The following is an 18,062-nucleotide window of genomic DNA, read 5'->3' on the forward strand; positions in this document are numbered from 1 at the left end:
AAAACCCAGGAGAGTGAAAACCACCCTCAACAATAAAAGAACTTTTGGTAGAATCATCATCCCTGACCTCAAACAGTATTACAGATCAATAGCGATAAAAACTGTATGGTATTGGTGTAGAGACAGTAAGGTAGATAAATGGAATAGAATTGAAGACCCAGAAATGAACCCACACACCCATGGTCACTTGAACTTTGACAAAGGAGCTAAAACCATACAATGGAAGAAAGATAGCATTTTCAACACATGGTGCTGGTTCAACTGGAAGTCATCATGTAGAAGAATGCAGATCGAACCATGCTTATCACCCTGTACAAAGCTTAAGTCCAATTAGATCAAGAACCTCCACATAAAGCCAGATACACTCAAACGGATAGAAGACAAAGTGGGGAAGCATCTCGAACTCATGGGCACTGGGGAAAATTTCCTGAACAAAACACCAGTGGCTTATGCTCTAAGATCAAGAATCAACAAATGGGATCTCATAAAACTGCAAACCTTCTGTTAAGGCAAAGGACATTGTCATTAGGACATAATGGCAACCAGCATTAGGAAAAGGTATTTACCAATCCTACAACTGATAGAGGGCTAAGGTCTACTGTATATAAAGAACTGAAAAAGTTAGACTCCAGAAAATCAAAAAATCCTATTAAAAATGGGGTAAAGAGCTAAACAATGAATTCTCTGCTGAGGAATATCAAATGGCTAAGAAGTACCTAAGGAAATGTTCAACAACTTTATTCATCATGGAAATGCAAATCAAAACAACCTTGAGATTCCACCTCACACCAGTCACATGACTAAGAAGAAAATCTCAAGTCATGATTAGATGCTGGTGAGAATGTTGGAAAAGAACACTCCTCCATTTTTGATGGGATTGAAAGCTCATACAACCACTGTGGAAATCAGTCTGGAGGCTCCTCACAAAACTGGACATTGTACTATCTGAAGACCCAGCTATACCACTACTGGGCATATACCCAAAAGGTGCTCCAACATATAACAAGGACACATGCTCCACTATGTTCATAGCAGCCTTATTTATAATAGCCAGAAGCTGGAAAGAACCCAGATTCCCTTCAACAGAGGAATGGATACAGAAAATGTGGTGCATTTTTACAATGGAGTACTACCCAGCTATCAAAAAACAGTAACTTCATGAAATTCATAGACAAATGAATGGGACTAGAAAATATCATCCTAAGTAAGGTAACCCAATCACAAAAGAACACACATGGTATGCACTCACTGATAAGTGGATGTTGGCCCAAAAGTTCAAAATACTCAAGATACAATCCATAGACCACATGAACCTCAAGAAGAAGGAAGACCAAAGTACAGATGCTTTAGTCCCTCGTACAAGGGGGAACAAAAATATTCATAGGAGGAGATATGGATGCAAACTTTGGAACAGAAGTTGAAGGAAAGGCTATTCAGAGTCTGCCACAGCTGGGGATCCAGCCCATATACATACAGCCACCAAACCAGACAATATTGCTGATGCCAAGAAATGCGTGCTGAAAGGAGCCTGATATAGCTGTCTCCTGAGAGCTTTGCCAGAGAGTGACAAACACAAAGGCGAATGTTAGCAGCAAACCATTGAACTGAGAACGGGATTCCCAGTGGAAAAGTTAGAGAAAGGATTGAAGGAGCTGAAGGGGCTTGCAACCCCATAAGAATAACAGTACCAACCAACCAGAGATCCCAGGGACTAAACCAACGCCCAAAGAGTACTCTTGGACAGACCCATGGCTCTACCTGCCTATATAGCAGAGGATGGATTTGTTGGGCTCCAAAGGGAAGAGAAGCCCTTGGTCTTGCCAATGCTGGACCTTCCAATGTAGGGGAATGTCTGGGCAAGGGACGCTGGAAGGGGGGGTGGCTGTTTGGGGGAAGAGGAATAACTTTTGAAATGTAAATTAGAAAAAGGAAAAAAAAAGAAGCGTTTCTTAATCTACAATCCTGTGGCTGGGTAAAGTCCATCCCCTATGAAGGACCTTCTTTCTCTTTGTTTAACTCAACCTTGAAACTTAATTCTGGTCACCATGGCTGCTTTTCCTTTTACATCGTTTAAAATACATATGTTTTAGTTTGGGTTGGGTTAGTTGTTTGTTTGTTTGTTTGTTTGTTTGTTTCATTTTGCTTTTTGAGACCGGTCTTACTCTGTAGCCCAAGTTGTCTGGTCAGACTATTGGCAGGTCTTATGTGCCTTAGCCTGGCTTCAACCTTGTTTCAATGCTTCTGTTTTGTTCTCCTAGAGTCTAGGAAACTATTGCATTCTCCAATTAGAAATCCTGAATATAAAATCGACGTTGTGAATGCTATTGATGGTAGAATGGAATGTAAAATGTCCGCATCTTAGATTCTGGCAACAATGGAAGACTTAAGGGGGGAAAATTAAAATTAAACCCATAAAACACATATTCTTACCTAATACTTTGAGCTCAGCACTGGAGTAGATGAGGCCATGCTTGTTCTCTGCTATACACTGGAACATTCCAGAGTCACTCACATTGAGGTTGGCTATTGTAAGGGCACCATTTTCTATCTGTATTCTCTCCTGGATAGAAAATAAAATTTCTCGCAAATAAATAAAGTTTTAAGATTAAAGTAAATACTGCTATCATTCCAATCAGAGAACTGATGCCGCTATTTTCCTGAGACTACCTGACCTGGAATGTAACCTTTTTCTTCTTTAAAATAGAAAATGATATTTCACATATACAAGTAAAAATCTCAAAATAATTATGGAAAGCAGAGGTGAAATGTGGGAGCCATTTCATTTTCAAATATGATTAATGATACGGACTGGGAAAATGTATTTGGAGGTTGATTTTCATCCTGGGAGTTAGAAAGATTTTTATTCAAATGTTTTTTAATTGTGTAAGCTTAAGACATTATATACTCAGTGCATTTAGCTATGCTCAGACAGTATAGAAAACCCATATACTTGCCAGAGGTTTTTCTAACTATGCTGTTTTTATATATAGAAACACAAAGGCACATAATTAATGTGGTACACACATACACAAAAGAGCAGAAGTTACATGGTTGGAGAGGCGAAGTGAATGAGAATATAAGTACTGAACGCTGAAGGCAGCCAATTTATAGATTCATTTATTCTCCAGACAACAGACCAAGGTAAAAATAGGGAAAGGAAATTAAATTGCATGCTTGACCAAAGTAAAGCATTCTTTAACACAAATACATAGAATCATTCGTATTAATACTATCTTATCAATGCAAAATCATCAATATACCTTGAATTGCAATGTGACGATACCTCATTAAAGCACTGGATGATTGATTTTTATGATTCTCGCTGTGCTGTGATTTACATGGAAAATGACCCCTGCAGGCTTTTGTCCTTGAACATATGTATGATATGAAACTCTGGAACCTTTGGCTTTGCTAGGACTAGTGGGATGGATAGGTGGTGCTTAACGGTGACATCTGCTTAAGATCTAGCTCTAACTCTGTGCTTCGTGATTCCCACTGACATAACCTCCCATTTCACCTTCCTCAACATCATGGACTGAAACTCTACACTAAAATAAGTCATGTCCTACTTTAATTGCTTCTGTAGAAACCCTATATTTTGATACTAGGGACTAAGCTGCAGTGTGTGTGTGTGTGTGTGTGTGTGTGTGTGTGTGTGTGTGTGTGTGTGTGTGTGTGTGTAGTTTTGTGTGAATATTCATACATATGTGTTAAAAAATACCAAAGGACAACCTTGGCTGTCTCTCATCATTTGCCACCTATGCCTGCCCCTTTCCCTTTCTCTGTAAGTCAATGTCTTTCACTGGCAGCTATCCATGTGTTTCTATGTATCCAGTCACAGAATCACAAGCATTTATTCCTACATTCAGTATTGTTTTTAGCATGGGTACTGAGAAGGACTCAGGTCCCTGTGGTAAGGCAAGAACTTTACCTACTGAGCTGTTGTCTAGAGGCTAAGGGAATCAAACTTTTAAAAGTTTAGGAAGAGTTGGATGAAACAAGTGTATCACCTCACCTCTAGTACTAAGGCATCTCCATTTTTCAGCCATCGATAGGAGGGTTTAGGCTTCCCACTTGCCCGGCATTCCCAATAAAGACTGTCCTCCACAGCAGTTTCCACATCTTTTAAGAGTTGAACCCAATAAGGTTTTGCTATAATGGAGAACAATAAAAAGTAGGTGTACAAAAATTTCAAATCACAGAGTAGATAAAAATAAATGATTTATAAATGATTATCAGACTACAATCCATAGATTAATATACAGTGGACAAGAATTATATTTAGCCACCGAATGGCTATATAAAGCATTTCTAGATTTAACAATAATGTTGCAGCATGTTATATCTTGAGCCAACTTTATTGTGCTTTCTCTGTTGTCAAAGTCCTGAATGCTGTTTTATATTCTTCAGATGTCTATTAATATATGCTAATGCAGGTACAGAAAATTACTTCCCTCAAGTATATTTTTGAATCCTAAGATGGTGTTTCATGACAACTTCAAAGTGAATGACAGCGTCTTTGTCTTATTGGTGAACTAAGTATTAATACCCATAGGAAGGAAACAACTATAGTTAAGGAAAAATATTTACTTCAAGTTAGAAATACGAGACATAAACACAAAATACTGAACATGCTACACAATTCTTCGTCCATTGAAATGGAAGCACCAAAAAAAAAAAAAAAAAAAAAGCCAGAGAGGCAATCTTAGTGTGAATTTTGTTCTTTTATCAGAAAAGGATATAATTAAAGCAACTTCGAATTACGTATGCAAATCAGTTCGTTCAAAAAGATCTATAGTTTTCACTTAGGTTTTGCAAGGCACCTGGAAGCTGCCATGTTTGCAGATGAACGTGATATACCACTTACAGTGGAGCCCATGCAACATACACAGTGTACTCAGCCAAGTGCCAGATTGCATTTCAGATCCAAACCTAGGAGGTGAGAACTCTGAATGCTTTCACATTGCATTACGCATGTGATGTGTGCCACGGGATCTGCATTTGTGTGCTCCACATGGAGCAGCAGTTTATCTACTTCTGTTTAATTGCAACCACAGGAAGAGTTGTCTTCTGCTGTTTCCTTTCTGTCTCCTAAAATTGCCTTTTTCTTGGAAATGAAATTGAATGGAAACTATGGGTATTTCGCTTTTTTTTTCCCTTGTTGTTGTGTAAAATTGTTTTTCCAGTATGAAATACAGTCCATCCCAAATGACTCCTCCTACTTTATATTAAAATTTCTTTTCCTGTTTCAGGCATCAGACCCACCTGGAAGGAAACTGTAGCTAGATTTGTTAGAGACTGCTGACCGAGGCCTAAATCTCCCGTGTCAATCTACATGGGTGACTGACCATCCTTATATTTTTCTTCTCAGAATAGAATGAGTTGGTGTTCCTAACAAATACTGAGACTAGAAGTGCCACATTAATCATGTCTTTTCTTCCTTAACCATAACCCAAGTTTCAAATCCTCTATTATATCATTTTACATGAATTATTAGAGCAAATAATCAGAGAACTACAAGGCACTCATTGATGCCTTAATATAATCTTAGTAAAGTTGTGGGGTGCCTTCCATTAAGCTCTCTATAGTGATTACTTATAATTAATTTTCGGTTCATAAAATATTATCCTCAGAATGGACTAAGTATAGCAGATGCATTAATCTTTATTCTTATTTCCTTATTTATGACTAGAATATCACCAGTCTTTCATGCTGCTATCCTATTCTCTGTCAGATTACATTGTTTATAAAATTTAGGGACAACTGATTTCATAGCCTGTTCTAAAGGGAGGCTCTTATGTTGTTTAATCCTACGTTCCCTTGCTATGATGGGTATTAGGGATGAATCTCTGAACAGGAGGCTCATAAATGCTTTATAGAGGGATGTGAGGGACTGGTATGCTGGTCTGAGGGCAACCATCTTTTTATTGTAGTGGCAATTAATATGCAGAAACAGGAAAAAGATGCAAGCAGGGGAAGAAAAAGGGCAGAAACTGAGCCATGGCCTGTTAAATACTGACAGGTCAGTTTACCTTTAGATACGTTTTCCTTGGGGTCATAAGGTTTCCATTTGGGCAGAGATCATGTTGCATAGAGTTAAGGGGAATAAAATATTTAATAACGGTTCTCAACCTGCAGATCACTAAACTGTGGGGGATGGATAGCCTTTCTACAGGGTTCCACTAAGTCCACCTCCATATATATATATATATATATATATATATATATATATCTCAATACATAACAGCAACAAAATCACAGTTACAATGTATCAAAAAAATAATTCTATGCTTGGGGAGATCATCCCAACATGAGGAAATGTATTAAGAACGAGGAGCATTTGGAAGGTTGAGAACCACAGAGTTAACCAACCAAAAAAAATTTTTTTTGTATTTTCTCACAATGGTTACTTCTGAGTGTGCTGTGATCAAGAAGTAGATAAGGAGAAAGAGGAAGTTAAGCCAGGGTATGAGAAATTCTTTGTGTGTGGGACTCAGAGCTGCTCAGCCACATGGGTGAGCTTACCACTACTGCCACCACTATTTCATTGTCATGCCATCAACTCACAGCCACTGACATCATAAGGAAAGATATGATATTTACGTAATATGTGTGTGTGTGTGTGTGTGTGTGTGTGTGTGTGTATGCACAGGTACACACATAAAACTAATTATGTAATTTGGAAAGTTACAAAACATGAGAAATTAAGACATCCTTTTGTTTTGCTCCTAATAGTCCCCAAGACCCAATAAAATAAGAAATATTGATCTTGTCAGAGGTAATATACTTGCTAACTTCAAATTATTGAGGGAAGACCCATAAAAGTTTCTACATTCTTCACAGCTATCTTAGTGAACAGTTTCTTTCCCTGCACGAGTTGCATAAACTGTACACACTGCCCCAGAAAATTGTTTCATTAACCAGTTACTAAAATAAATAGGCTATAATGCAATTTACCCTTCATAAAATTGGTGAATTCATACTAGGTTTACAATGTTTCTAATAATTAAACTGCAAATATATTCAGTGAGCTTCCATTTCTTTGCATCTTCCAGTTGTGTTTTGTACAATAACATATCAGCCCATTTCAAATCACATTTTCATCAAAACCTAATGTATGTTTCAAACAAAAGAAATTTAAAAGAAAAAAGAATATTTAATTTCCTAAAAACGTCTTCTAAAATGTATTCTTTCCTTCTCCAATTGAGCAGTACATCAAATAAATATGATTGCAAATTAAAAGAAGCAAGTAGACTACAGATACATTATTTACATTATTGAGCAGGACTGGATATTTCTGTCCAAAACAACATCCTCAGTTTATTTGGTTTACTAATGCAATATTTGCAACTTGTCTCAATAAGCAGTTTTATTCTGCTTTTCAAATAAATAAACAAAATTACTTCTTCTAGAAGAGAAAGCAACCAGAGAGATGTCTCTTAAGTATGTGAAAGGTCATGCTTCAAAAAAAATGTGAAAGATTTAATTATCATATGAATTACTTTCAAAATGTAAAAGAATGTCAAGTTGATTGCAAAGTTGGCTTTCTTTTTAATTTCTTTGTTCTCTGATGTTTGTCCTTGCTTAACAAAATGAGAATAATACATAGAAAGAGACAAATTAAACCCTGATTTCCTGATATAACAACCCCTGACCCTAAAAACAGTGCAGAGAGAATAAAAGCTACAAGACAACTTTCCCCAAGGCTGCTGCTTACCATAGTAAGTGAGCCGTCCTCTCGCCACATTCTTTCCTCGTGAATTTTCAGCAATGCACTCATAGGAGCCTGTATCTTCCTGTTGGAAGTTTGGAATTTCGAGCACACCATTGAACTTCCTCAGCTTAATTTTGGTGGGAAACGGCATCCCATCACTTCTTCTCCAATTAATCTGAGGAACAGGGCTGAGAAGAAAATTGTCAAGTTGTTTGCTCTTCTCTGGACATTTTGCAGACTCAAAACTAAAAGACTTTGTTTAAGAGAATAAAAGGCACAGGTTTCAAATGCAGATGACTTGTGGCTGTAAATTATATAATAAGATGTGAAGAGTAGCTGGGACACCCAACACTGGGGATATAGAACCTGAAAAGGTCACCTATTATAGCTAAGCAGGAACCCCAGCAGAACAGCAGGGACACCAACACACACACAAAATTTTTCACCCAATATTTATCCTGTTTGCGTGAAATAAAGTGATGGGTGATGGTGCAGAGACTGAGGGACTGGCCAAGAAATAATGACCCCAACTAAAGACCAGCACCTTGGGCAAGCACAAACCCCTTACACAATATCCCTTATTAATATTGTTGTTGTGTGTGTGTGGACAGGAATCTAGCAAGCTTGTCCTCTGAGAGGGTCCTCCCAGCAGTTGATTCAGATAGACAGTGATGCTCCCACAGTCAAATAGTAAATGGACTTGGGGGACTTTTATAGAGTTGGGGAGATTGAGGGTTCCAAATGGGTATGGAACTCCATAGGAAGACTATCAGAATCAACTAACTTGGGTCCATGAGGTTCCCAGAGACTTTAACACCAAACAATGGGCATATGGGCACTGGAGCTGGGCCCTGCAACACGTATTTCATAGAAATGCAACTGGGACTTCATATGGATCCCAGATTTACAGAATGCAGGCTATTCCAAAATCCGTTGCCTGTCTGTGTGATATGTTCTTCCAGCTGGGCTGCCTCGCCTGGCCTCAGAGGGAGATAATGTTTCTACTTCTACAGACACTTGATGTGCCAGGATGAGGGTTACTTAGGGAATCTCCCTCTCGCAGAGGAGAAGGAGGGATGTAGGAAGGGAGATAATTTTGGAAGGAAGTTATTTGAGCAGGGGCAGTGATCAGTGATCAGGATGTAAAATTAATAAAAAAAAAGTTCACCTAAAAACAAAATAGAGTAAATTCTTGTTTTGATGCAGGCTCTCACTTTGTAGCCTAGACTTGCTCCTTACTCCTGATCCTTCTGACATTATCTCCAAGTGATGTGATTGCAGGCATGTGTTACTATACCGGAAAAGTGTTAATCTTTGTCAGTCACCTCATGCTTTAAGTACAGAAAAAAAATATGACAAGAAGCAAATAAAAGGCATTTTTTTCTGACTTAGCTTATGGAATTGGTAAGGCATTCTCACTTTTGCAATTTTTTTTTAGTCTTCAACAAAATGGAAGATAGATAAACCAAGTTGTCAAAATTCGAGACGAATTGCGTGTTGTCACAATAGATAGTAAGGAAGTCCAGACCATCAGTAGTGGACACTTTGACAAATTTTACTTCAAAAAGTTAGAAAACATAAAGGAAATGGATGAATTTGAAAATGTGCATGATCTACCATAATTAAAACCAGAAAATATTATAAATAATTTGCACAGATAATTACAGACAGATCGAAACTGTAATCAGAAGTGTCTGCATAAAGTACCTAGGGTCAAATGGATGTACTACTAAACTCTCGAACTTGTCAAAGAAGTTCTTATCCTAGCATAGGGGAAGAATTTTGACAAGGAACAAAGGGCACGCACACTGTCAGGTTATATGAAGCCTACATTATTCTGATACCCAAAGTGTATCAAAACACTGCAAAAAAGAAAACTACAGATGAATTCTGCAGACTAACATGGATGCAAATATTCTTAAGAAAATATTTGGAAGAGGAAATAAGGAATGCATGAGAAACTGATACGGCCTGGCCAAGTGAGTTTCATTTCTGTGATGAAAAGTAGGTTCAATAAAGACAAACCAATAAATACAGTAGATCATATAAATAAATGTAAGGACAGAAATCACATAATCATCTTGAATGGTGCTTAAAAGGCATGATAAAAGTTGTGGAGATATTAGGATAACATGTTTCAAATTTCAATCTTACACCAAACTGGAAAACAGAGACCATTTCCTCCCAAATGTGACATGAGCCAAGGATGCCCACTTTCGCTTCTTACTTAGTATAATTCTCAGACCAATCTTAGCTAGAACAATAAAACATGATAAAGGCATTGCAGAGAAAAAATAGGAAAAAATATTTCAAATGATCCCTATTTACAGAGGACATAGTTGTTTATTTTCAAGACCCTATAAAATCATTTTTAATAAAATTGCAAGATACAAAATTAACAGGTAAGTATCAGTAGCTTTCATATATACCAAGAGTGAACTTGCAGACAATGAAATTAAGATAGTATTTCATGCAAAATAATTTCAAAAAGTAAAGTACCTAGGAGTATGTGTTGACATAAAGTGTAAGGAAAGACACAAAATGATGAACAGACCTCTCATCTCCTGAACTGAAACAATGAGCATCATGGAAATTCCTATGCTCCAAAATTAATCAACATATTCAATGCTATTCCTATAAAAATTCCATGTCAACCCATCATAAAACTAGACAAAAGCAATCCAAAAATTGGTGTGGACATTCAAAAGACCAGATTTAATCAAAGCTAACGAGAAAATATCAAACAAGTGGTATCACAATGTTTGTCCCCAAATTATACTACTAAGTTACAATGACAACCTTGTAAACAAAAAGACAAATGTCAGAGAATAGAGGACCTGGATATAACCATCAAAGTTGTGGCCACCTAATTTTTGACAAAGGAGTCAGATAAACATGTAGAAGAAGACAGCTCGTTTAAGAAATGATGCTGGCGAACCTGGATATCCACTGGCAGTAGAATTTGATTCAAAGCTACTCAAAGCACACCGAAGACATTAAGTTAAAGTCTAAAATTTCTAAAACTTCTAGAGGAAAGCACTGGAAATGTCTTTCAAGATACAAACAGAACTCCAAGGCATGGGGACCATTCCCATGGATCAGTAAATGAGACTGAATGAAATTAAAAGTTTTCTGAACAGCAAAATCAACTATAAGCAGAGTGAGTACAGAATGGAACAACTCTATCCTTACAAGCTAACACTATGACAAAGCACTAATATTACAAATTTACCGAGAATTAGAAAGATTAAACATCAGTTAAATGAAACTGCCCATGAACAAATGGATAATTAAATAATCAGGAAGCTATCAAAGGAAAAAACATAAATGCTGATAATATTTTTAAATGATCAAAATACCGATTTGGTCATCATGGAAAGCAAAATAAATTACTCTGAGATGCCACCTTATCCCAGCCAGAATGACTGTTATAAAGAAACCAGACAACAGATACTGGAGAAAACCTGAAGAAGGAGAAGCCCTTATGCATAACTGGTAGAAGTGTATGCAATATGGAAATCAGTATGGAGGTTTTGAATTAAGAAAAACAGAAAAAAAAGAAAAGAAAGACAGACACAAAGAAAGGCAAAAAGAAATGAAGAAACCAAGAATAAATTAAAAACAGAATAATTAGGAGCATATACTCCAGGGACTCCACATGTCCTTCATATTTACTGATGCTCTAGTTGGGATATCCAAAAAAATGCAAGTGGCCAGATAAAAGTGTGGTGCATACTCAGATTTAATTTTTTCCATTGTAAGAAATGTGAAAATTTCACGAAAATGGATAGATCAAGAAAGTATAATTCTATGTGAGTTCATGCAAACTCAGAAAGGCAATAATGGTTTATTCACCTTCATATGTGCATGCAAGCCTATAAGGTATATAGGTATATATGTTTTTAACACACACACACACACACAAATTTAATTATTATCAAAATCAAGAAAGGAGAGCTATAGAGTGTAAAAGTAGGTGATAAGAAGGGGCAAGGTAGGAAAATATGCAAGAACAAAAGATTGAGGATTTAGTTCAAGTCAGGATCAAGGTTAGCAGGGGGTAGAAGTAAAAGGAGGAAAGAAAATTAGTAAAATATACATTTGTTTTGGAAACTTTCATATTGATTTCTAATAATTTGCAAGGTAAATTAAAATATCAAGCACTTTAAACCATATACATAAAAATATATTATGCTACAAAGAAGAAAATAGAACCTACCCTCCCTCCCCTCAGCAGCCTAACGGTATATGGGATTTTTTTTTAAAGAACTTACTTCCCTAGGGCGAAGCATTCCAACTTCACAGTTGAACCTTTAGCTGCTGGAAGAGTTTCTGGAAACTGGAGTTCTATTTTAGGTTCATATTCACCCATGACACCTGTGAATATGTAATACAAAAATGGGCAGTGTCAGTGTTCCCTATGGCATCATTTTGTATTATGTATTTCCTATGGCATCATTTTAAATAAAACTTTATTTGACTCCCTTTTGAAGCTACTTTCATTGATTGCAAAAACTCACTTGGACTAACCTTGAAGAAACATGCACCATGAATAACGTTTAAGAACTTGCAATTCATGGAGTCAAAAATGCTGCAATATGCAAAACATTTTAATGAAAACCATTTAAATTCTATACTCAATGTGAGCATTCCATTTAAGTTGCCATCTACAATGTAATAATAATCCCTTAAGCTTCCTATGGTACAAAGATTATAGTGGGGGTTTTGCTAAATGGTAGCCCGGTCACACAGGTGCCAATCTTAAACATACTAAATGGCTCTTTCATGTCAAAACATAATGATTTAACATGCGGGAGCATTCTGACTCCATTATACTTGACTGGAAAATGCTTCCATATTTGTGTTCAAGATATTATGCTGTATGAGATATGATTTCGTTTTAATAGGTCAACTACTAAGACTTACAAATTGGCATTCTCTTTTTCCTCTCAAAAGTCCCATGTAGTCCATGTTGGTCTCAAGCCCACAGTGTAACCCATAATAACCTTAAATTTGTGATGCCTGTAACTTTGGGTAACATCATATCCCTTTTATGCAGTTTTGAGGATGAAACCCAGAACTCTGTACATGTGAGGCAAGTATTCTTACAAGTAGGCTATAGCCTCAGCTCCTAAATTGGATTTCTCTTACATCTGATAGATAACTTGTTGACATTAATAAGGGAGCTAATGCCACAAAATTTTTTCATTACAATTTTATTTAAGCGAGACTTTTTAGCTTATAATAAAATATTTACACACTAAACAATTTCAAGATGACACAAATTAAAACAAATGCCTTTATGGGCATCCCAATGAAAGGTCTCATACCATCAGAGCGTAGCACCAAAGGGGTTGGGGAGCCCAATACTCTGGCATTTGTCACAGTGCTGGTCACCACGCATGTGTAATTTCCCACATCAGATGGCTCCACTTTAGCTATGTAGAGGTGTCCTGTCTCTTGAGAGACAAATCTTCGACTGTCTTCTTCAACGAATGATGGATACTCATTGAAGACCCAAGCATATGAAAGTTCTAACAAAAGTTAAGAAGACATGAATTTCGTTACTTAGTAAAATGTTTCAGAGTCAGAAATTTACAAAATTACCTTTACATCAAGTGATGTTTTTCTTGCAAGTCATTCAGAAGAGCACTTAGCAAATGGATTCAGCATTCATTTTATATCATGATGGAGATTGTCATTCTAGTGCACACAGCACCTCTGTTCTCCTCCTGTCCCTGATCTAGGTGATGCTTTTATAAGGCTCAGTGGATTTGCTATTGCTTTCTTTGCATTTCTGTCTCTATAGTTCCATAGCTCTAAGTTACCAATTACATCACAGCACCTTCTGTCAACGAATTGCAATCATGTCTCCTTAGCATCTTATGAGGAACACACAGTGGCTCGAACTCAACACAAAACCCTCTGACAAACTTTTGTTTTCTCTGGCTCTTGGGGTTTGAGTTTGCTGCTCCCTGGCCTACAAAGACTTGCGTCTCATTTGCTCTTCCTTCTTTTTTCTTCCTTCCCTTTCCTTCCCCTTTCTTTTCTTTTATTTCTTTTTGCTCTTTTTCCTCGTTTGTTCTTTCTTTCTTTCTTCCTTTTTTCTTCTTTCGTTCTTTCTCCTATTTTCCTTCCTTCTATCCTTTCTTTCCTCTTTCCTTACTTCCTTCTTTCATTCTTCTTCCCTCCCCCTTCTCTCTTTCTTTCTTCTTTCAATGGTAAATACTCATCATATATATTATTTGGTTGCATAACAAATTTTTTATAAGTAAATATACGTGACCATGTTCTCACATAGGCCAAACCTATCCTTTTGCTCCTGTACCTGTTTCCACCAGTTCTCTTTTCCTAATGAGTTTCATTTCTATTTTATGCCATGTACACACAATGGTCTTAGGTATCTATATGAAATTTAGGATCCACAAATGTGAGAAGACAGTACACATAGCTCATGGGAATATAGCATAATCCAGTCACAATGAAAACCATTATAAAGAATCCCCCAAAAAGAAAAGATCCATTATATGCTCTATATAGAGTATTTTTGTGTATCTGTCTGGAAGATGCTATGTAAATTTTACAGACGAATTTTTTATACATTGATGTTTCATGAAGTATTATTTATAATAACTAAGTTGCGATGTTCATCTAGAGATGAATGGATAATGAAAATGCATACAATATGGGATTTATTCAGTTATAAGGGAGAATGAAATTGGGTCATTTGCAGAAAAATAGATGGTTCTTTCTTTGGTATCCACCTCTTTGAGCACTAAACTCCATTTACCTGAGATCATGTCAAGTGTCTCATAATGTAACATGGGAGTCACCTCCATAAGAAGTATTCCTTCCACTTCCTTATCTGGGTTGCACCCCATGCTCAGCGTGAAATTTAAGAGGTAATTATATTTTTCAGTGAGTGTGTGTGTGTGTGTGTGTGTGTGTGTGTGTGAGCGTGTATGAGTGCATGCGTGTGTATCTAAGTGTAGGAACCTTAAGAGGCTGTAAGAGGCCATCAGATGGAGCTGGAGTTAAAGACAGTTGTGAACAGTTTGAAGTGGGTGACAAGAATAGGATTCTAATCCTTTGTAAAGGCAGTGCATGCTTTTAATTGCTGCGCCATCATTTAAACTCGTGGGAAAACTCTGAAGTTTAGTCTAATGTAAGGATTTACCAAATAACATGTAATGACTGTTTCCTCAATTGTCCCTATGAATATAACAAAGTCATGCTAATTTTTTACTTTTATCTGTTTTTCTGGGAATCAAAGCCAGGACCTAGTACACTTTCCCTAGTGCTCTATTATAAGTAATATCCTCAACCTTGATATCAGTTTTAACCCAGCTGTTCCTATTTATGAAGGGGGGCAGTTCTGATGTTAAGGGCCTGTTCCCCAATTGGTTCTTGATTTGTCAGTAAAGAAAGCCGGGGACCAATTGCTGGGTAGATGGTACAGAAGGGACTACAAGGTCCCAGGAGGAAAAAGCAGACATAAGGAAAGAGAGAGGAATTTTTCTGCCGTGCATTGGAGGAAGAAGAACGCAATAACTATGTGAAGTCTCAGGGGAAGCTGGGGCCTATGGTCACTACTACAAGCAGGGATATTTGACAGGGGCTAGGTTGGACTAGCCACTGAAACTTAGAGCAGATGGAGAGATGGAGATAATAAAGTCTTATGGGCATGCTTTTCCAAGTGGGAGATGTCAGCTCCCAGAAATTGTGCCAAGAAAGAAAGTTGTGAAGGAACAAACTGTGTTTGTGTGTATATATCTTTTATCCATGGACTCAAGGGAAGATGGGAGGGTGTTGGTAGTGTGGTTACTTCTTGGAGCTAAAGGTGAGTAGAACCAAAGAAAAGACATGAGGCTGCTGGTAATGTGGCTGATCCCAGAGCAAAGACAATAAAATAAAGCTACATGTAACATATTTATACTTGATAACTAAAAATGCATTTAAATGCATTTAACAAGTCCTCAATAAACAATTGTTGAGTCAAGAAGGATACATTGTGTTATAAGCTACGAACAAAAATGTACTAGGATGATCTTCACCAACTGTGAGCCAATGCTTTTAATAGTCTTCTAAAGAACTATATTCTTCTCAACAAGAACGACCTCTAAATAGTATTATCCTTTGTGGTTCTATGTTCTCAAGTTCTTGAGAGATAAGTGTTACTAGAACATAGTTTTTGAGTTTCCTTTACTGGTTTCCTTCTTCATATGCTTGTGTTTTGTTTTGTTTTTTGTTTGTTTGTTTTTTGGTTGTTTGTTTTCTGTTTTGTTTTTGTTTTGTTTTGTTTTGTTTTTTTTTTTGCAGTCACATCAACCTCACTGCATTGGTTAAGTCCTATAATGGTCTCAAAGGAAGTTTTGGAAAACATATGCTAGCCATATAAATTTGTATTTGAAATTCAATATAGATTTGAAATTCAAAATAGATTTGAGGCATAATTATAATCATAAAATTAATTTCCTTTAGGGATAAAATGGACAGTCATTTGGTAAAGATGAATATGAATCAATGTTCAATGTTGGGATATGAGGTGCTATGAGTTGTAGGGAAAGTGAAAATGACATTTTTTCATTACTGAAGAATACACATAGCGCTCAAGAGTCCACTGAGGCATACGCAACTGAAAGCCCTCCAGTGAGAGTACCAAGCAGATAAAAGGCCAGTAGAGGTGACGCTGTCTGCAGAATTTGGTGGTCAAGAGCCATGACAATGCCAGTGGCAATGTTCTATCTCAATGAAATATACTATAAATACTCTTTCACAAGCACTGTTTCATTTACTCAGAGACTGAAGAATATTTTAGGGAAGTCTAGTTAAACCACTGATGAAATAGAATTTTCCAAAGTTGTTGGTTGAATTTTATGAAAGAAATTCAAAAATTCAGTCCCATTTGGCCTACTCCTATGTTGCTTATTACTCCAACCATATTTCCACATAAACTTAGAGAAATATAATGTCAAAATGGCAGGTTGAGCTTCTCCTGCAGTGGGTAAGACTGTCTTGTTGCAGCAGCAATGGCTTTTTAGGGGCTTCTTGTGTCTCTTAGTCAACCCATCTTTCAGATATCCCTCTACCTCATTTTTATTTAATATTTTTTCTATGTTCATCAAAATGCCCAAGATCTACAACTAACACAGTGTGCTTCTCTGTATTATTCAGATAGATTAAAACTTTGTTCCTAGTATAGAAATTGGGCATGAGTTCAGTGAGTTATGAATAGTTCAGTTGACACACCTATAATGTCTGTTTCTAGTATTCATGTAGAGGTGATATAAACTCTATATTTAAAACCAGTTTATCCCCAAATAATAAGAATTAGAAGAAAGGATTCAGTGTAAGAGTCAGAAAACTTAACATATGATAAATTTATACAAATATTTTAACACGGACTATATCAACAATAGGTATGTGTAGTATCTTGGAATAAAAATCACAAGTGTAATTTTTATTTAAAACATTTACTGAAAAATAATATATATTACATGACTCCACTTATGAATTTTCTTTTCATCATACAAAATACTAGCACTTAAAACAATGTGGTATGTTAATGTATTAGAATGTGATGATTTCTGTCTCTGTCATAGTACTGGCTTAGTTAGTAAGGCTAAAGAAAGGAAATTAAGCATGGCTGTGTGTACCTTTGTAGTACCCTGGTAGACATGGAAGGATTCACTCCTGTGTCACTTTGGGGAACTTACAGCAGGGAAGGTAGATATGCTTACTAGAGGCAGACACTATGGCCACAATCACCCAGACTAGACTCATTTCACTGAATTCAGAGTGTAAATGCTGCTCATGCCTGATCCATGTAGGGGTTTTCTAATGGGGAAGTCTGTCCAAACACTTCACAGAGAAATGCCCAGAACATTTTCAGATCTTTCTTGCAGTTTGACTCTTGTCTTTGTCCACAGATGACCTGATTCTCAGTCTCTTTGTTCCTCTTTCTATTTCTAATCCCTCTCCCTTATGCTTTCACAGGTCCTTCCCAGTAATCTTTTTCAAATCTGATCCTTTAATCTTATTTCAGAGTTGACTTCCTAGGAACCTAAACTGACATGATTGCTGACACTGGACAACAGTCTTTTTTTTTGTATGTAAAATTGTCCTTTCCCCTTGATCCAGAGGGAGTGTCTATTCCGGATCATAAACTTCCTTTCCCAGGGATAATTGCTCTTCTCTTACATTTCTATCAAGATAATCTCCTCCCCTCACCTCCTGGTTTTTCACATATGCTGGCAGCTCTCCTACAGACAAGAAAAGCTCTTCAGTAGCCCAGTATGAAATAGCGTAAAGCTCTCTGCTTCTGAAACTGACTCCAAAGAGGCAACTG

At 36.8% G+C, this 18,062-nt stretch overlaps 1 protein-coding gene across 3 annotated transcripts in view; it reads right to left on the reverse strand.

Moving 5' to 3' along the window:
- The window catches only part of Cntn3 (contactin 3), a 375,608-nt gene that overhangs the window by 98,903 nt on the left and 258,643 nt on the right, over window positions 1–18,062 (reverse strand). For all 3 annotated transcript variants that reach the window (XM_087659082.1, NM_019329.2, XM_087659085.1), the window contains 5 exon segments: window positions 13,045–13,248; window positions 11,989–12,091; window positions 7,718–7,902; window positions 4,016–4,152; window positions 2,431–2,560 (listed from right to left, as the gene is read on the reverse strand). In XM_087659082.1, the coding sequence (XP_087515208.1) occupies window positions 2,431–2,560; window positions 4,016–4,152; window positions 7,718–7,902; window positions 11,989–12,091; window positions 13,045–13,248 (759 nt within the window).

The sequence above is a fragment of the Rattus norvegicus genome, chromosome 4 (genome assembly GCF_021556685.1).
Source record: "Rattus norvegicus strain SHRSP/BbbUtx chromosome 4, alternate assembly SHRSP_T2T, whole genome shotgun sequence".
In the NCBI taxonomy this organism is placed as follows: domain Eukaryota; kingdom Metazoa; phylum Chordata; class Mammalia; order Rodentia; family Muridae; genus Rattus; species Rattus norvegicus.